Source organism: Aythya marila (assembly GCF_965140915.1).
Source record: "Aythya marila genome assembly, chromosome: 2".
In the NCBI taxonomy this organism is placed as follows: Eukaryota; Metazoa; Chordata; class Aves; order Anseriformes; family Anatidae; genus Aythya; species Aythya marila.
In genome coordinates this window covers 107,137,286-107,157,652 of record NC_139043.1, presented here as the reverse complement: position 1 = coordinate 107,157,652, position 20,367 = coordinate 107,137,286, and the positions used below count along the sequence as shown (strand labels likewise).

Genomic DNA, 20,367 nt, shown 5'->3' with positions numbered 1-20,367 from the left:
GACAGGACAGGATGGGATAGGATGGATGGATGCATCTCGTTCTGCTGCAGCGTTTGCTGAGGTGAAACTGAGTCATGAGGATGTGGTAGAGAGAGGGGGAAGCTGGGGCTGGGTTATTAAAGAGTGCATCACGGGGCTTGTTTGAAATGCATTTTTATGAACTTTGCTTTTCTTTCTGCAATACTGCTTCTGTCAGAGCCAGAGCTTTCCCTATATCATACTTCTCAGTGCATAGTTTGGACGATGTTTAGAAGTCTCCGTCAGAGGTGTAGCTTCTGTTGGCCCCCTTGCAAGAATAGTTCTTACCCTGAGAAAATCTTCCTTCCACCCCTGCCTTGACATTTCACATAGAAGACCCTCTGAGGGTGTAAGATAATATGAAATAAACAGTTCCTACACCTGGTGCTGTGCCGGGTCCATTAACAGCCAAGCCCTGAGGACGTCAGGCATTCAACACTCCAATTGTTTTATTTAATATTAAAAACCTGGGGGTTTCTACTCAGGACTCCAGGCCACGCAGGGATGTTAGCAACATGTAACAGCTCACTGGGAGCTTCAGGGATGCAGTGTTCAGCAAGTACAAGGCAGTGGCTGTGAGTTAAAGCAATCGTAAGTGCCTTGCTCACAGGTCTCAGTGGAATTAGAGAGCTATACCTGACTGCACTTCGCTCCTTTCATAAAAACTTCACAAAAGAGAAACCCACAACCCCCTCACCCTTTTTCCATTTCTTACTAGTTAAAAAAAATATATTTAAAAAAATTGAGTTTAATATCCCCGTGACCTTTCAGTTTTATATTGCCTAACTGGAGCAGAGAAGCTATTTTCTTCTCCATGATGAGCTTCCCTTTCACTGCAGGCTCATTTAGGCTTAGGACTAATGTAGCACAGCACAGAATACCACAAGGATTTGAGGTTTTGCAGTGCTGTTCCCTGCTAACCGTTCCTAAATTTTATAACCACGAATCATACATTCTGGGATGCTTTGCCTCACATCCTTTGGTATTTACAGAAATAGGGAGGCATGATCCTGAGAAAATATTTACTATAGGTTTAACTTAAACCAAATGCAGGCTCTGAAGACAGGAGGCATTGCTGGACATTTCTCTTCACATTCTAATAGCAAGTTTATGCTTTTAGTATATGGATCCATGCTTGGGAACTTTTGTCATCTTTCTAACGCAATTCAGTGACCATGCTGACATTACCTGGTGCCATGTTCCAGAACAGCAGCACACACAATTGTTCATTAAGAAAAATATGAGGAAAACTCATGATTCAGCTCTCCCTACTGCCTCTTCTTCCCTCAGGAAAATCAAGGAAGGACATCGACTATATTGAGTGTAATGACTAATAGTACTGTTCACCAATCAACACTGGAAGATGGGGAAAGATTTCTTCTGAAGGACAGCCTTTGCTCAGTTTCTAAGTCTCCTTTGATTACCTTGTTCTCTGAGGATGAGTAATGTGGTTTTAATTATTTTTAGTTTAGTTCAGGGTTATTAATCATCTTCAAGCTATCAACAACTACAGAAATTCACTGGTGTTTCATGTCATTCAGTGTAGATTTTCTTTCCTGGATACGTAGTTTTCTTTGTCATTCAAAATAATGCTGATTTCTACCTAACCTGGTGAAGGCCACCACTCAGTGGTGTCTATCTTGGGAGGTGGGACTTTCTTGAACTAAAATCACCCCTACAGAGGCTGAACACTGCACTTCCCTGAATCTATGACAGAATCCATCAGTGGATCAGCTTTACAGATTAATGGCATTGAGTGTTTGAAAGTAAGGGGGTGGTGTAACTCTTGAGTAGCAAAGCCACACTGCTGGGAAAAAAAAAATATATAAAAAATTGGAGTCTGATCATCTGACCTCACTGAAGTCACTAGGAGTTTTGCCTTTGACGTCAGTGAGGTCAGGTATTTATCTTAGAGCTGTTCTGTTCTTTAGCTATGTGCTCCCAAGGAAGTCACGGAACTTTCTGTATATCATGCAGTGCTGAGTAAAATAAATAGATCATATTTATAAATACATGTTTTATAAGAGCATTGTGAGACTAGCAGTAATGTTTTTGGATTAAAGTTATAAGATAATTATACAATATTTTATAATGATAAAGAATCCATAGAGAAAGTATAAATATGTCATCAGCTGATCATATGCAGATTATCTTTCATGCTAACACTGTGATGTGGGGATTTTAACATAATTTTCTCAGAACTGAACAAATATTTGCCCCTTTCATAAATAGAACTTTAAAACCTTATTTCTGTATTTACCTTGTAGTTCAAGCTCTGGGATAATTACATAAAAATATTCTGCATTAGGACAAAGCAATCCCTAGCTCAGAACAGAACTGGGAGAACTGATCTGAAGAGATAAGTTCAGCAGATACATTCAAAACAGAGAAACAGAGTTACTTTCTGTAGAAGATAGGTTTGGGCAGATCATATTCTTGACAATAGATTTCATTTGACTGTGATGAAAAGATGTTTTCCTCCCCAGAGAAGTACATGAAATACATAAAGGTACTTCCCTTTGGAGTCCTTATTAACAACAATGCAAAATTGAAAGAATTGAATTGAAGATTATTTTTATAATTTGTTGCTCATACATCCTGTCTTTTGTGTTTCAGAGAAAATTTTTGTCACCCCCAGATTTCATTTATCCAGTGATAAAACATTAATTTCAGACTGTTAAAAGACCGATGAAACCAACGTATACATTTTACAGCAATCTCAAGAGCTACTGAGACAGAAGAAAGCTGTTTTCATTGTAGAGTGAAATATGTCAAAGAATCACCCCAAATTACATGCAATTAACTCCTTTTTCTAAAAGCCCTTAGGATCCAAATGCAGAGTCAATAGTGTATTTGCAAATAAGAAGGCCCCAGGAAAAGGAATTACACTACAGTGTGAAAAATCATGTTAAAGTTTCAGGATTGTAAACATCTCCACAGAATAATGTAGTTTATTATTTTAGGCACAGTGGTTATTGTTGACAAATACAGTTTCCTCTGGAGATTTGAGGATCGAAAGAGAAAGTTCAGTCCTGCAATGTCCTAGCAACCTCTGGTTGTCTTGAACTCTCTAAACTGCTATGAAATTCAAACAGGACCAAAGGCAACATTATTTACATAATGAGCTCAATAGACACATGCCTGGAGTTCAGAAATCACATAGGAGTTTCTGCAGACAACCCTCATTCCTAATGAGAAAGGTCAATAAATCTCATCCAGTTCTGTCTGAAGTCAGTGATATCCTTTCCTGTGGCATTACAAGGGTCAGAGACTGATTTTTGGCATTACAAGAGGCCATTACAAACATCTCATCTGACCTTTCCATAAAGCAGGCCAAGGAATTTTGCTCAATAGCTCAAGATCTTTCAGAAAGACAGCAAGCCTGACTTTAAAGATTTTCAAGTAATGGAGATTGTAATCCAATTTTGTTTAAGTGATTAATTGCCTCAGCTGTTACAGAAATGCATTTTATTAGAGGATAGAGATGGATTGGGCCATAAAGACACACAAAAGAAATTCTTTTTGCTTTCTTTATATATAAAAAATAAGAATTGACCATTTCTCTTGAAGTTAAGTAGGCTCCAGTATTTTACTGCAGTTAAATGAATAAAAAATAAATTAAAATATAGTTTCAGTCTTTGGTCCCTAAACATCCCCCCGAGGGTTGTGTGTGCAGCTAGATGTTCATTTCTTGAAGTTTGATTATGGTGTGTTTTGGGGCAGGAAACACAGAAACTGGTGGTTGAAGGCAACTGGGTGCTATAATAGCCCCTGATCTCTGGAGAGATGGAGAAGTGGCCATGGGTGGGAGGGAGGATGAAGGGCTGCTGGAGGGATCCAGCCCACAGCCTCACTGGGGACAGCTCCATGTAGATGTTCCCATGCTTCCAGTGAGCCCAGTTGCAACAGCAGCCAAAGCATGTGTTGGCTGCTGGTCCTGGTGTCTGTCTGTCCTTTCTGGCATGGTGGGGCGCACAAACTGCCTAGAAAGGTCATATTCCCAACCAAATGTCTTTCCTTTTTTTCCTTAATGAGACAGCCTTTGCAATTCTGTCATCACAACGTGCTGCTCTGACTGATATTTACTGGGCTCTGCATGACCCGTTCCTGCCATCTTCAGCACAGTTAATTGGAATTATTGAGCGGAGCCCGGCTCCAGCAGGCTGGGGCCCACCCCTGTTGGGACAGTCCTCACCTGCCCACCTCGGGCTGCCTCTTCACAGCCTTGCTGCTAGCAGGCAGGATGAAGCCGCCCTGTCAGAAGCCGGGGGCCGTCCGACAGTTTTCCAGCACAAGCATCACTGAATTGGTGTTTTGTAACAGGCCACACACTGTTTGGTAATAAGAAAATATGGACGGTTCTATTTATTCTCTCTGGCTCCTGCGACGATAAGAAATGTTCTAATTCATTATTAATTTGTTCCAACTATTTCTGGTAATTCTAACCTATGAATAACTTTAGCTATGCCATTAGCAATACCTCAAAACTACAGATGGGTTTTAGTTTCTGGATGCTGACATGAAGCAGTCCCACTGTTTCTGAAGGTGTACCCAAAACTCCGTCACATTTGGGTACATAACCGGTACTTGCCGTTCACGCTGGGTTACAGCTCCAGCAAAAGCAACCTGGAGCACAGAGAAAATGTGGCTGTTGTTTGTCTGGTATAAATTATTGTAGCTCAGCAGCAGTCAGTGAAAGTTTGCACATTCAATCTGTTCAAGGATTCACTCTCCCCTGAACACTAGACCAAATAGGGAGGAAGGAATAGGCCCGGGTCTGCTGCCATTGCTGAGGGCTTTTATTCTACCCCATGGACTAGCAAGACCTTCAGTGACATTTTGTAGGTTGCTGGCTCACAGAGTAGGCCCTTGGAATATTAAATCTTCAAAAGGTGACTTTTTGTTGTTGACTTTCGTACTTTATTTCTCCACTGTTGAAACGTAAATGACTGATCAAAGAACCATTGTCAGAAAGAAGCAAGGAAAACAATACTTTTATTCCCTCGTAGAATATGAATTTACACAGGTGAAAGATGGGAGATTATAAATATACCTGTTAGCCATCACACACATAACATGGTGGCACCTCCTTGTGGAGACAAGTCCGCTGTTAGGTCTTTTGTTAATGCAGAAAGTGCTTTTCTTGCCTTTGTGTTTTGCTAGGAATGACTCTTCCTTCGCATCAGTGTTGTCGCAGTCATCTGGCTGGGTTTGCTGCAAAGGGGAGGAGGACGCCCATCATGTAAGGTCAAGCACTGAACACCTGTGTGGGCAGTCTAGCAAGGCACTGACAGCCCACTGCCTTTGTCTCTCACCATGAGCTCTACACAGGGACAAGAGTGGGATGACTGCGCTCGCCGTACTCCCACGCTGCTGTCCTGAGAAATACTGTTGTGGCTCATCACTTCAGAAAAGAAAAGAAAAGAAAAGAAAAACAAAAACCAGCCCTTTTTCTCAGAACATACTTAAGAATGGGTTTCAACTGTTTGCTTGGAAATGGAGGTAAGGTGATAAAAGTCAACAAGGAATTATCAGAAAAATCCTCCCAAACAATTTGCTGTGGGATGCTGGCAGCTAACCCTTGCTGGTCACACGTGAAGAGCCTGTCAAGGGACTCCATCAGTAAGTGAGCCCTCTCAGTCCAGCCAATGCATTTCCCTTCCCTCCTGGGATTTTAGGCTGCTTTTGTGCTTCAGGCCCTTTGTTGTATGTGTCTCTAGAGTGGCAGTCCCAGTTCTGTTCCTGGTTATTGCTCTCCTTTTTTTCTGTGGTTTGTACCTCCTTCCCAAAATGTCCCCAAGTGAATAAACTTTCAGGGTAACAGCTTTACTCTTTGAGTCTGTGGCAGATGTGGGGAAGTACACTGGTGTTTGTGCTCTTCTCAGTGCTCTTACTTGCAGAAGAAAGCACAAGAGGGGACGGCTTAACCAAAGGAAACCATCTTTGTAAATGAAGCATTTCTCTGTCTCTGAGCCTATTGCAATCTAACCTCGAAAAGGAAACTGAGGTTTTCCTGCCTCCACCGCAGGTACCAGGTCTCAGCTGGAAGTGCTGAGATATCCAGCAAGCCCTACCTTCCCATGCTGGAGCTTTCATAAGTGCCTTCCCAGGCACCAGCTCATGGGGAGGAGGAGGCTGGAGGCCTGTGACAAGATGAAGGCTAGCGTTACGATTGTGAAGCTGATGCAATATGAACAGAGTTCATCAGCAGACTGGTTTGGAACGGATTGCCCAAACCACCTCCGTAGTATAAGAGGCCATGGGAAAGATAGTGATGAGAAACTCAGAAACCCATAGAGGTGTGTGTGTGTGTGAGAGAGAGGCAGCTGGGTTGGTAGGGTTGTTTGCTTTTGAGAAAGAACAATTCATTCCTTTCTATATTGGCAGAAAAATGCATAACCTTTCATGATAAAATTACATATTCCAGGTCCATCAGTCTTCCAAATTCCTTTTAAAAAACACAGCTAAGGTGGGATGCACAGAAGAAAAACGTCGACAGAGTGGCTGCACTTCCAACAAGTGTGTGCGAGCTATCATCCGGCTTTATGGACCAATAAAGTTCCCGACAGTTTGATGGATTGCTCTTAGTGTTTCTTTATAGAAATCTGCATAAATATATATATATATAAAAAAAAAAGGAGGGGGGGGGGAGTGGGGGACTCTGAGGAGTGGATAAGATACCCATCATGGTGCATGATGAAATATGTTTCTTTGAATTATACATTTGGCAATAGGCTTTAGAGCAGTCAGTCCCAGTCAGGCTTAACAAGGCTCAGGGGTTGTAAGCTCCACTAGAAATATCTATAGAATTGTAATGTTCTAGTTAATAGAATAGATATTTAAAATAGCATAGTCAGGTAAATTAAAAGGTCTAATTTAAGCTGATAGCAGAAAGATGAAGGAAATTCTGCTGGTGAAAACCTACTTTCCTTCAGATGCTGCCTTAGGAATTTGCCTTAGAGGCAAGCATTACAAATGCCAAATCCCTCTCAGCCCTGAAATTACACAGTTATCTAGAAATTTGCTTCTACGTGGAGGCCAGATTTAAACCTTTCTTTATTCAGCCTAAGCTGTGTTCATGTTGTCTGCATATTCACGTTGCGTGCACACACCCATGAAGTACACCGAGATGTGATGAGACTTTTATTGGCATGAATCACTTGTGAGTTACTCACTCGCCCTAAATGAGTGTCTAGAAGCCGTATTTTTGCGAACTGTCCTGGCATCACTCTTGCGTGCACAGTAACACCAGGGACGGCACCGGGCCGCTCCGGAGCTTCAGGACCCTTGAAGTGGTAACGCTGCGATGCCGATGCCCGGGATTTCGGGCATCCTGGCACTTTCTGGAAGGAACCGGGGGAGCAGGGGGGAGGGAGGAGAGGGAATGAGGCAGTGTAAATCAAAAGTGGCAAAAAAAGTAAAGTGAAAACAGCCACAGCCTTAAAATGTATTCTCCGCGATTCTGATCTCTTTAGAAAGAGAGAGCCTTTCCTATTCTTTACGCAGAGTCTGCAAAGACAAGATATCCACGTAACCCCAGCCACGCTTGTTTCCATAAAAACCTTTTTTTAATTTTTTTTTTTTTTTAACACCACTGTCGCAGAATCAGTTCAGAAAGGCAAAAAAACAACAAACCAAACCTAAACCCACATCCGCCCCCCCCCCAAACCCATCTCCGGCAACGAGCGAGGTTCCCCCAACATCCCCTCCCGGGCAATCCCCTTTCACAGCCGGGACCGGGGGCTTCGGCGGCGGCTGGGGGGCTCCCCCGAGCCTTCCCCAGCCCCCGGAGCGGGGACCCCCGGTCCCACCGACGGCGGCGGCGGCAGGCGCGGAGCTGCCCGCGCGGTGGCGCCGTGCGCCCACGGACGATGCGCGCTGGCGCAGCGCCCGCAGCTCCTCGGCTCCGCGCCCCGCGGAGCGGCCGCCGGCGGGGAAGCCCCCGGTGACCCCCCCCCGAGAGCCGTGGGGCCGCCCCCCCTCTCCTCTCCTTCTCTCCCGGTGTCATTTCTTTCTTGCTCGCCCCCCTGGGGTCCCCCGCCGTCTCCAGCCCGCCCGGTGGCGAAGTGCGGCCCCCGTCCCCCCGCCCCGACACCGCGTCCCTGGCCCTTTTGGAAGGGGATAATTCATTCACGCTAAATTTCCTTCTTCTCCGGAAAAATGTTGCGGCTGTAAATGAGCATAATAGGGACGTAATTGTACGGCGTGCCTTTTGTTGTTGTTTTTTCTTTTCTTTCTCTCTCTCTCTCTCTTTTTTTTTTTTTTTTTTTGAGAAATCGATTTGGGCTCAAATAACTCGGCTAAGCACGTTACACCGAAACCATTCAACTAGGAAACAGGAGAAGTAAATTATTGCTGCTTCCTGAACTCTCTGCTTATGATCCCAATAATTAAAATGTGCAGTAATGGCTCCTGCAGCCAGCTTCTGCTTCTCGGGGCAGTTCTCGGAAATGAAGGGCCCGCTTTGGGCTCAGGGGAAGCTGAGCGCTGCTGCTGCGGGGCCAGGAGCCCCCCAGGGTCCTTGCCCAGCGCTCGCCTCCCGCATCCCTGCTCGGGGGGGAAATAACCCCGGCGGCGGGGAACTCCCCGGGGAAGGGATTTCCCTCCCGGTCCCTCCCGCAAGTCAACTTTCTTGGCTTTTTTTTTTTTTTTTTCTTTTATTTCACCCCCCCTTTTGTTTCTTTTATTTTATTTCACCCCCTCTTTTTTTCCCCTTAATCTTCTCCCCTCCCGCACTGCCCCTGCACAAGGATGGGAAGGGAGGGTCCCGAGCTCCCCCACGCGTGGAGCCCCCCACGGTAGCAGCACACGCGGGCACGGCACCGCTGGTCGCCCCCGAGGAGGGAGCCTTGTGTAATGACAACAACACTCCCAATAGCCCTCCAAAAAAAAAAAAATACGAAGGGAAAAAAAAATAAAAAAGACCCTCTCTATCCCCAAATCCGCGTGGAAGTGGGGGTCCCGCGTGGGGGTGAGGAGGCCCTGCGGAGAGGGGACCCCCCCATCCCACACCGCCCTCCTCCGCCCCTCGTCCCCTTCCCGCAGCAGGTACAGCTCGGCCCGGGCGAGCACCCTCGTAAGGCTTTGCGGGATGGGGTGGGTTTTCTGGGTGTTATTTTCTTCTTGTTATTATTATTTATTTATTTAACCCTTATTTTTTTATTTATTTTTTTTTTTTGGGAAGCGTGAGTTGGTGTTTATGAGAAGCTTTATGACTCCTGATAAGCTCATCTTTGAGGACGACACAGAACTGTGTTCCTTGAGGAATTGGGGTGGTGACGTCTTTTCTGATACCCGATTATTACGTGACCGGGGGAAAAAAAAAAAAAAAAAAAAAAAAAAAAAGGCATTTGATTCATGAATAAAAATCCGGACACCACCACGGGGGCAACAAACAATATTGCCCGTCCTCTAAGGTAACGAGCAGGCAAATGTTTACGAAGAGGGCTCTTGCCGAAGCGGGGTGTTTGCAAAGATTTTGTTGCTAATTGCGTATCAGACGGAAGGCTGCGGAAGGCTGGTCAAGTTTGGAGCCACCGAGCAGGAAGAGAAGAAGAGGAGAAGGCTGAGAAGGCGCTCAGTGAGGGGAGAGAGCTGGGGAAGACAACAGCTCACGCAGCCAGCCCGCGGCTCCCCGCCTCCGCTCCCTCCCGGGCTCGCTCGCTCTCTTCCCCCTTCCCCTGCGCTCCCTTCTCCGGCGACACCTCGCTCCATCCATCCCTCCTCTCCCTTCCCTCGCAGACTCCACTCCAGATCCGTGCTGCTACCTGCAAACTTTTTTTTTGAATATATATTTTTTTCCTTTTCGCTTTTTTTTTTTTTTTTTTTTTTTTCTTCTTCTTCTTTTTGGAGCAGATCCCCCTAAAATCAGCACACAACTCACTGCTGCTTTGGCGGCGTCTTCACCCCGCGGGTCCTTCGCCCATCGGAAAGGCGATGCCACGAGCGTTTTAACTCCTTTCGGCCGCAACTTGGGAGACAGCACTATTTTTTTTTTCCCCCTATTTTGGGTTTTTCTTTTTTTTTTTTTTCTTTTTCTATATATTTTTTTCTTAAAGACCTGCCCTTTTAGTTTCGCAGCCAAACGCTCTTAGTGCCGGGTGTTTAGAGTTTGATGGTAAGGACACGAGGCGGCTCGCCGGGCCTCCCCGCCGCGGTCCCGGGGCGGGCGGGCGGGCGGGCACCGACGGGGCGGGCGGCGGCGGCACCGCTCCGAGCCGCTCCCCGCTCCGCGCCGCTCCGCTGCCGAGCATCCTTCCCCCGCGGGCTCGGCCAGGGCTTGGTGGGTCGTGGGCGATTTTTTATTTTTATATTTTTATATATATATTTTTATTTTTTTTATATATATATTTTTTATGATTTTTTTTTTTGACAGCGGTTTTCCTTTCCCTCCCGCACAGAGTGGCAATGTGTAGCAAAGCGATCCTAGCACTCCTGGTCTATGGCATAATAATGCATTGCAGCGTCTACTGCTCACCTGCGGCTGGACTTCAGTACCCGGCGCTCAGGTGGGTCCGGCCCCCGCCCCGGGGCTCTCTGCTCTTGCTAAGGGAAGGGGGACGAATTAAGAGGGGAGGGGGGGGTGGACAGACAGCAAAAGAAACCCCCTCCTCTTCTCCTGCACGCCCACCCCCTCCGTCCTGGGAGAGGAGACCCTGGTAGGGCTGTAAGCTCCGGGGGGGACAAGTTGGGCGGATGCTGTGCTGATGGGACAGGCAGCGGGTTGCCCCCGGCTGCAGCACTAACTTCTCCAGGGAGCCTCTTGTCCCCAGGGACCGGGAGAGGAGGGGGTGGGGAGTTGCCTCCCCCAGTACCCTGGCAGTTTTAGTTGTCTGCAGCCGGCCGGGGGAGCGGCGAGCATCCCTGCTCTGCCGGGGGCTGGGGGCGGCAGGGTGCGCCGTCGCCTGCTGGCGTGCGAGAGCTGCTGTGGCTCGTGTGGTGCCAGCGGAGTTTGCAGGGTTTCGGTCCTTTCCCCTATTTACCTGTCTTTGTGCCACCTCCCTCCTCGTGGGGGAAGGCGGCTGCCGAGGTGTCGCGGTTTCCTCTCCTTATCCATCTACTCGGCATCGCGGGCCGGTGCCTGTGCCGCCCCTCTCGGCTTGTGCCGGGGGTGCTCGGACCCCCCCGGAGGCATTTGGGGCAGCAGCGGGGTCCCCCCGTGGGATGCGTGCCGGCCCCGGGACGACTCCCAGCAGCTCGGTCCCACCCTACTCAGGGGGCTCGGGGGGGAGCTGTGGGCTCGCTGCTGCCGTCCTGTCCCCTCCCAACCCCCCCGAGCTCCGTTTTGCTCCGGGGGGGGGGGCCTGCGGGGCACCCCCGCCTCGCTGCTCGGCTGTGCGCAAGGCTGGCCCGGGAGGGTGCCCTTTACGGAGTGTCCTTTGGGGGGCTCCGAGGTGTCCTGGCAGGAGCCGGGAGCCCGTCGGGGCTGGCCCAGAGCAGCCCCTTCCCCTCCCCGGGCAGAAGGGCGGCAGGGCAGTGGGCTCGGTGGCCTGCGGGGCCATTAGCCGGCGGCAAGCTGGCTCCCCTCCATTCAAGCGCCTGAATTAGCAGGAGCGAAACACTTTAGCGGCATCTATTATTAATACCTCCGCTAAAGCTCGCAGACAAAAATAGCTGCCTGTATCGTACGATGACCTACATCGTACTGCAGAGAGAGAGGCGGGGAGGGCTTAGGGGGGTGGGGAGGCTGAAGGGGGGGGGTGGGGGGTGGGGGGACACCGAACCGGAGGGACCTCAAAGGGCAGAGCCACCATTCAACGAAAAGCAGCAGCGGGCGCAAGCCCCACCCCAGCCCGCGGGCGCTACGGGGAGGAGCGGGGCGCAGCCCCCGGGGGGCTGCCGCTGACCTCCCGGTCCCCGTCGGGGATGCTTCAGGCTCCCGGCCAGCCCCTGGCACACGGCCGGGTGTGTGTGTGTGTGTGTGTGTGTGCGGGTGTGCGTGTGCGGGTGTGTGTGCGGGTGGGTGTGCGGGTGCTGCCCGTGCGTGCGTGCGCTCCGCTCGGGAGGCACCAGGCTCCCAGCTCCCGGCAGAGGGGAGGCTGCTCCTCGGGCCTGGGGAGGGGGGGAAAAAGGGGATGCTGGAGGATTTTCCCAGAGCTCGGCGTGCTCCATCCCTCGTGGTCCTGCCCCGCAGAGGCTGGACGGGGATGGGGCGGGGGGACCGGGTGGGCTCCGCCGGGGAAGGCACGAAGGGAGCTGACTCCTTCTCCCTGCTGCTCTCGTTGCCAGGCTGGAGGATGAAGTCTACGACGAGGACGGGAACACTCTGCAGGACTTCGCCTACGACCACGAGCCCCTGGGGATAGCGAGTCCGTCCTCCGTGCTGGGCGAGGTGTACACCTTGTACTACCCACCGGAAAAAAGGTGACCGCAGCTCGCGGGGTGGCAGGCGACAATTTCGAGCCGGGTTTGTCCGAGCCGACTGGAGGACAAAAAAAAAATACCCACCAAGCCTCCAGCAATTAGAGAAAAAAAAATAAACCCAAACCCAATCAAACGACCACCTGCCGGGGTCCCGGCGGCCAGAAGAAATGCGGGCGCAGCCTTACCTCCTGGAGGGCTGCGGGTGGGGAAGGGGGGTCCCGGGGGGCTCGGGGAGAAGCCGCCCCCCGCAGCAGGCGGGGAAGGCCGGGGGTGTCGCCGCTCACCCGGGGGCTCTTCCCTCCGGCCCCAGGCACGCCGATGGGATCTTCAACAAAGCCTACAGGAAACTCCTGGGCCAGTTGTCCGCCAGGAAATATCTGCACTCTCTGATGGCCAAGCGGGTCGGGTAAGGCTTTCCGCTAGCTCTTTTCCCCGCGGTGGGCGTTGGTGGGCGCTGGAGGGAACAAAGCGCATCGGGCCGCCGCTGGGGATGCCTTGCGCCGGCGGCAGGGCTGGGTTGGGGGGGACGTGGGGGGATGTGGGGGTGTACAGGGGGCACCCCGAGCCTCAGTCCCCGGCCACGGCTGCCGGGGAGCTCCCGGAGCAGCGGAAACCCGGCTCCAGCGCCGGCGTGACGGGAGGTTTCCTCGGTGTAACACGCCCGTGCGCGCATATGTGCATTTAGATCCGTCTTCCTTTCCCCCAGTTACCATTATTTTATTTGGGTTTCACGCCGAGAAGTTGGGCATCCCCCTTCTTATCCCCCCCCCTCCATCCCCGGTCCCCCGTGGGAAGCGGTGTCCCCAGGGGGGGACGCGGCGGGGCGAACCCCCGGGGCGCTCCGTGGCGGCGGCGGCTGGTGGGGCAGGGCCGGCGAGATGCCCCCCGCGGGAGGTGACATTTCCTCGGCTGGATGAATAATGCATGGCCGGGGCTGTTGCCTTTGTCTGCCCGCGGAGCCGCCGCGCTGCGCCCCCGGGAGAGGCGGCTCGGGGTCGGGGGGCGCGGAGGGGCGCGGAGCGGGGCGGAGCTGGGCTGGTGGTGGAGCTGGGCTGATGGAGATGTGCTGGTGGAGATGTGCTGGTGATGATGCTGTGCTGGTGATGATGCTGTGCTGGTGATGCTATGCTGGTGGTAGAGCCGTGCTGGTGATGGAGTTGTGCTGGTGATGCTGTGCTGGTGATGCTATGCCGGTGATGGAGCTGTGCTGGTGATGCTGTGCTGGTTGGTGGTGATGATGCTGTGCTGATGGAGCTGTGCTTCTCGGTGCTTGCAGCGGTGCCAGCAGCGGCCTGGGGGACGAGGCGGAACCGCTCACCAAGCGGCACATAGACGGCATCTTCACGGACAGCTACAGCCGCTACCGGAAACAAATGGCTGTCAAGAAATACTTAGCGGCCGTCCTGGGGAAAAGGTATAAACAAAGAGTTAAAAACAAAGGACGCCGAGTAGCGTATTTGTAGCGATGAGTAACCAGCCCCTCCCGTGTATACAAAGTCCTGAGAGAGAGAGAGAGAGAGAGAGAGAAAGAGAGAGAGAGAGAGAGAGAGAGAGAAACCCACCACCAACAAAAAAAAAATCTAAACAAAAACAAAAGTCATTTCCAAACTGACTGAACAATCACCGCTCCTGTGTTATCTAAACATGTATTTATGTATGAAGTAAAGCCATTAAATGAATATTTTGATAATAATATTGTTTTTCTTTTGTACAAAAGCACTAGAGAAACGCACAGATCTACTTTGTGGACCAATCCTTAAGTTATATATAATATATAAATATATATATATAAATACTACTACGAATACTAAAGAACAATTCTTCATATAAAGCCTGCACAAGAACAAGAATTCGCCTGAGCTGTTTATGTTTTTATATAAAATAAATAGAAAAAAAAGACAATCATTGTTTTGAATATTACTCCTATTTTTGTAACGGAAATTAAAAGGATAGTATTTTTATCCACGACAGGGTCGAAACATTAATTTTCACCATTTGCTACTGTACATAGAGAAGGATGCCCTGCTCCCAGGGGATTTTGAGGAAAATGATTTGGGAGAATTGCTGAAGCAGATTCTTCCCCCGGTGAGTCTCAAGGCAGGCTCCTTTGCCACTAGCTCTCTGAAGGGGCAGCGTCCCCTTTGCTCTAGATTTCGATTTTTTAGTTTTATTCTTCCTGCTTTCTTTGATTCCAGTCGTATCTCTATTAGCGTCTCCTCAAACAATGAGCTTAGAGGACAATTCCCACTCGAAAACAACAGCTCGATCCAAATTGTGCACATCTCTGTTGCCTATTGGAGGGAGAACAGTAAAAAAAGAAAAAAAGAAAAAAAAAAAAAAAGAAAACCAAAACCAAAACTCAAGACCAAAAAAAAAACAAAAAACAAAAAACTAAAACCCCAACGACCCCCGAAGCAAGGATAGCGAGCACCCAGCCCCGCGCAGTGCTCTTGTGGCCGGCCGGGCAGGGCTGCGGGGCAGAGCGGAGCCAGGACCCTTTGGGGGACCAGCGGGGACGTGAGCGGGGGTGGCCCCAAGGGGCCGGGGGGCCAGAGGCGACCCCCCCCTCCGATCCGCTACCCAACTGCCTCGGGCAGCTCGGTACTGGACCTGGATGCAAAGTACAGTGTGTTACTCTCCAGTGCTGTCCATGCTTCTCATCGTGTGTAAATGAGCAGGGTTCTCGCCTTTGCATTTTTTCGGTCGGAGTTGCTCTTTTCTTTGACTGTTATTATTATTATTATTATTATTGTTATTTTTCTTATAGACCCTCCCGCCTCTCATCCTCTCTTCGCACTTTTCCAAGCACCGTTTAACCCACCCGAGTCACCTTTTTTTTTAAGTTATTTTTTGGGGTTATATTCTTTTTTTGGGAAAAAAAAAAAAAGATTGTGAACGCTCTCTCACTCCTTTGTTCTGTTTTATGCAAGCTCTTATTGTAAAAGTTTAGGAACCCCTGTTGTAGCTACCACTAAAGAATTATGCACTACTACTAAAGTTTTTGTTCCTTGTTTATTGAGTTTGGAGGTAAAATGTATTTTTCTACATTCTGGCTTATTGCTTAGTAAAATTTATTTCATAAAACGAACTTTTGTCATACAACAATGTGTAGTGTTCACCTGTGGTCCGGTTTCTAACGAGATAAACCATTTTCACCTCATCTCTCTATGTACGGACTCCTATCTTACCTTGCACCCGGGGGACCGTCGGCAGCGGCGATCCCGGCCGGGGGGGCTCGCTCCCTCCCTGCCCGAAGGCAGGTGGCGGAGGAGGACACGTAGGTATCGCTTCCTTCCTTCCAGCTCACCACACAAACCTTACAGGAGTCTTTCCAAAGCCACCAAAAAAAAAAAAAAAAAAAAAGGAAAAAAAAAGAAAGAAAAAAAAAGAACAAACAAACCAGCCCCGAATTCGAGCCGTCGATTGCTTGCGAAAAAAACATCCCTCATCCTCCCCCACACAAAAAAAAAAAAAAAAAAAAAAAAAAAAAGGAAAAAAAAAAAAAAGCCTCGGGCAAAACCTCCCCCGGGGACAGCCCCGGCCCCGGGCAGAGCTCCGGGGGGGTCCGGGTGTTGCCGCCCGGGCTGCCCGCCCCGTCTGGGTTCCTGGGGCCGGGGGCCGCGGGGCGCAGTTTGCAGCTTTGGTGCCTTCTCTTCACCTTGTAAATCGCCACGAGTTGACGGATGGCTATCTAGTGGCCCTACGATGCTGCAACACATCGGCTTGCGTTTTTAGTCGTACTTCTGTCTTCTGTTCTGTGGCAATGGGCAGAGTTTGCTGTGTTTGTGTCGGCTGTGGTATAATGACCTAGGGCTCTCTTGACGTTTTCTTTCTGACCTTAGCCGTTCGAGTTCAGTGGCTAGCTGCAAGCATCATGAAGTGACCGCCTAGGTTATCCTCTGTGTACTTTTTAGAAACGCCAACAGCCTTACCAAAACTTGAGCAGATTTGAGATACAGTGCTAGTTTAGGTAGATGTTAGTCTTGGAGAACTTATTTTGTGTGCGAATGAATATAAAAAGAACTGCAGCAAAGTATTATTACACACATGATATCTATAACTAGGACTTTGATAACTGTTATACAAAGTGTGTAAAGTTTGTATTAATAAATTTTTGTAAACAATGCAATTTCGTCTAATGTTTGGGGGAGAGGAACCTAGTAGCTAACAGTAAAAGCTGCATCGGATTAAAAATAATAATAATAATTAATTCATTTTTAATATTTAATCAGTGCTTCTAACTTTTCGTGCCTGGCATACCTTTTTATTCAGCCTCCACATGTTGTCACCAAATAACCCCTAACGCCTTTACTGGTGCTAATTCTTCTGCTCGAGTCCATTAAGAGGAACTGCCGAAGCAAGTCTAGCTCCACACACACACAGCACCGAAACCCCAGCTTTCCAAAATAGGCAGCCCGGTGCCCCTCTCTCTGCCAGTTCCCGTGGTTAGAAGCCATTCTTTTCCAGCGGCGTTGGTCTGTTTGAGGAGCTCGTCACCTAATCCGCTTTTAATGAGCTGTGTGTGTGCTGACACCCTCCCGGCACCTCCCGGCTCGGGAGGTGCTGGCGACTCGCTTTGGCTCAAGGTTGTGCTGGGCTGTCCTAAAAAATGTGCCTGCGACACATCACGACTTGCTTAGGGCTTAAGGAGTGGTAGGCGGCCGTGACGAAAAAGCACAGGCAGGGCGGTTTGTCGGCACAAAGCGGAGGACAGGATATCCGATCTTTAATCTTCAATTCCTTTTATCAATAGCTGCTCGTGTTTATTATTTTTATTGTAGCTCAGGGACTATGTTCAGCTACGTTGGAAGGTAACAGCAATTTAGCTTAAACTAAACTCTATTTCCTTCTAAGCTCATACAATTAAAAACTAAAGCACAGGAATTAAATGACAATTTCCTAGCAAATTATTTTTAAAAAAACTTTAAGTCCAGGATTTGAAACAGACTGGTCATATCCTCTCCGCCACGTGTTCACCTTATAGGCTAATTTCCACAACAGCATTTTCCTGACTACCAGGAAGACACTGAGAGAACTTAAAACACCACTGGTATCAGCGCTGTGTGTGCAGAATTAGTGCAAAGCCAGATAAAAGTTCTGATTCAGGGCAGATTTGCTCAAAGAAGAATGCAAAGAGATGCTCACTGGGGGGAGGGCGAGAGGACAGGGATTTCTCAAACAGAGAGTGTAAGAAAATCAAGTCACTGCTTCCCAAGGGCAGCACAGAGTGACAAACTGCTGTTAGGTTTATTCAGTAATTATGCAGTGCTCATACATATAATCCCATTACATTTCCTGCCCACCTAGAATGTGCTTAAGAGATCCATGCTGAAGACCTGCTTGGTATTGGCAGTTTGAGCTTGGTCCACCTGAAAAAATGTGGTTTTCAAGTCCTGACACTGGTTGAAGATGTGCAGAGGGGGTGCAGAGTTCTGCTGTAAATGGCAGAGATGTTCCTAGACTGAAGCTACTGAAATCACTCTTTACTGAATCAAATATGATTTCAGGAAGAAGCTCAGCTCTGTTCCCAGTGACTGAACCTGCTACCTGAAATGATACACTTGGAAAATATTTTGCAATACTGAGTCATATAGCATGAGTTTAGTGGGAATGCCTGGTGTTTTGTGTGCTGCTATATGGTTCGCTCCAGCAATGGAGAAAAAGTCGTCTGAGGAAACAAGAATGACTGGACAACACATTATTTTGGAACCCTATGTTGTAAAAACCTCCCAAAATTCAGAGTGACAAAGTCTTGTTAGTAAAGGAGGCTGAGCAGAGCAGGACATGCAATCCAGACCCCACGCTTCAGAAAGGTGTTGCAATGCCACATCTCTCACATAGTTAAACTGGGCATCAAAGCCAGAAAGCCTCAAAGAATGTACTTCTGTAGAGCCTTGGTGTAAATCTGGACGTGACCAATGCCTTTGTGTCACAAGATGTGCTTGCAGAGGTGCTGATCTTCTCTCCATGTTCCTGTCAAGACGTTTTCAGCCTTCTTCAGAAACTGAAGTTCATCCATTGGCTGTATATGCTTTCACCTATAGTTAAGGAAAATATAAAATCAGCAGGAAGTTTGATCTTTCAGGAGCTTGCTCCTTGATACTTTTGCAACTTAATTTCCAGTTCTAGGCTACATCATTTAGTCTTTCTTCAGGCAAAACCTGCAAGGAAAGCACGTTCCTGAAAATTTTAAGGACTTCATTCTTAGCTTCTCGAAGTGCATATCCTTTTAACGACACTCATAGATTTTTTAAGACCCGAGGGGACTCTTACAATCATCTACTCTATCTTAGATAATACAGGGCATAGGATTTCATGGAGTCCTTCATTTGGCATTTAATTTCTGAGTGAGCTATTCTCTATGACAGCAGTATTGATTACAAGACTTGCAGGAATGGCATATTTGCTGCATAAGTTGTTTCAAATGGTGCAGTTTAGCACTCTGTGCCCTGTTTCAGTTTGTCTCATTTTAAAGTCCAGGATATTTGCAGCCTGCTGAAGAATCTCTAATGCCTGGAGATTTTCCTCTCCATGTAGGCAGTCTCAGGGAGAGATTTACTCTCCTCTGTGCCCTACCTTTGAGGTAGAAAGGTTGATCTTTAAGTGCTCACAGTAAGGGAGATTTTCATTACTTTTGAACCACTTGCATTTGTGAATTTCTGTAGTAAGGTTTTGAGAAAAGGTTAAAGTATCTGGCAATGACAACCTCGAGGAAGTGGCAAAAAGAGAAAACTTTTATCTTCTTCCTGTGGTGTTGCTGGTTGCTAGCAAGTGTCACATCTGCTCTCTTGGCTTTTGTGTCATGATGGGGCATCAAAATCCTTTCCCACGTCTTGCTTCTTTCCTGGATCATTACTTCACATGCCTAGAGGCCCTGGCCCTATCTCACTTCTGGAGACATCCATTTCTTCCTGCGTAACCACCAAGTTTTGTCATCTTCATTGTCACCTTGCACCCATTCTTGTCACTCTCAGAAAGAGCAGCCCCATTCCAGCAATGCCATTTCTTTATTGTGATATATGGGCCAAATCCAACACCATTACAGATCTGTGTAATCATGTCAGAGAAGGATTTGTTTCTGCTGGAGCACAAATCCTGTGACAGAGCAGATCACACAGTGACTCGTGGCAAGCTGCTGGCCAAATCTCCTTAGCTGTGTTTGGGCTCCTAGAGGCAATCCCATCTTGGCATAGCCAAGGTCCATGATTCTAAACCTGTGTGGGACAACTTTAACAAGTGCTTCTTACTAAAACTGAGTGCGGTTCAGTTACTTACTTGGAATACTTGGAGAAGACGAGAGAGAAATGAGGCATTGGAGGTAAAGTATTTGAACTGCTAAAGCAGAATAAGTGTACAATCTATGGCATCTTTTGCATCTTTTGCAGTAAATAGTTAACTGGCTTTTGAGAAGGTTTTTCTGAGCCAAAAAATGGGATTTATTTTTGAACAAAGTTATTTAAGAACCAGAAATATGCCAGTTTACAAGCAGTGGAAACAAGCATCCTATGTTTGCCATTTATACAAGAGTGTTTGTTTTACAACTTCAATAATGATAAAAGAGTCCAAGATAGATAGTTGCATTGATCTCTGAAACAGCATAGTTCCTTTATGTGGTTCACAGAAAGTAGACCTCTTTCTCTTGAGGCTTTGAGATGAGTTTCAGCTGTTTTTCTTCAAAGAGAACCTTGTGGAGATTTATGGCATTATGAATTAGAGAAGTTGGACAGAAAAAGGGCAGTCACTTCTGGTTCCTCCGTGGTGTCATCTAGCATTGTAATAGCAGGATATGAGTTGCATAGGTATAATTGGATGGGACAAGTTCTGTCACGAATATAGACCTACCAGATGACATCGTCAGTGTAGAGATGTGAACTGGAAAAAGGAGAGGGAGGTAGGGAATGAACAGTTCTACTAGAAAGGGAATTTCGATTGCCATCTTCAACAGATCTCTCAAAGCAGACTGGAGCAAGTTGGAGCCTGTTTTCC

At 48.1% G+C, this 20,367-nt stretch overlaps 1 protein-coding gene across 1 annotated transcript; it reads left to right on the top strand.

Annotated features, from left to right (window-relative positions):
• Positions 1–10,105: 10,105 nt before the first annotated feature.
• On the top strand, positions 10,106–14,066 carry ADCYAP1 (adenylate cyclase activating polypeptide 1). The gene is made up of 4 exons (XM_082752753.1): positions 10,106–10,526; positions 12,247–12,381; positions 12,692–12,787; positions 13,658–14,066. The coding sequence occupies exons 1-4, from the start codon at positions 10,426–10,428 to the stop codon at positions 13,842–13,844; spliced, it is 519 nt and encodes a 172-aa protein (XP_082608879.1). The 5' UTR covers positions 10,106–10,425; the 3' UTR covers positions 13,845–14,066.
• Positions 14,067–20,367: the final 6,301 nt, after the last annotated feature.

Coding starts and splice junctions, on each gene's coding strand:
- ADCYAP1 (XM_082752753.1), top strand. CDS start 10,426: ATGTGTAGCAAAGCGATCCTAGCACTCCTGGTCTATGGCATAATAATG. Junction 10,527..12,246: donor CTTCAGTACCCGGCGCTCAG/GTGGGTCCGGCC, acceptor TCTCGTTGCCAG/GCTGGAGGATGAAGTCTACG. Junction 12,788..13,657: donor CTGATGGCCAAGCGGGTCGG/GTAAGGCTTTCC, acceptor CGGTGCTTGCAG/CGGTGCCAGCAGCGGCCTGG.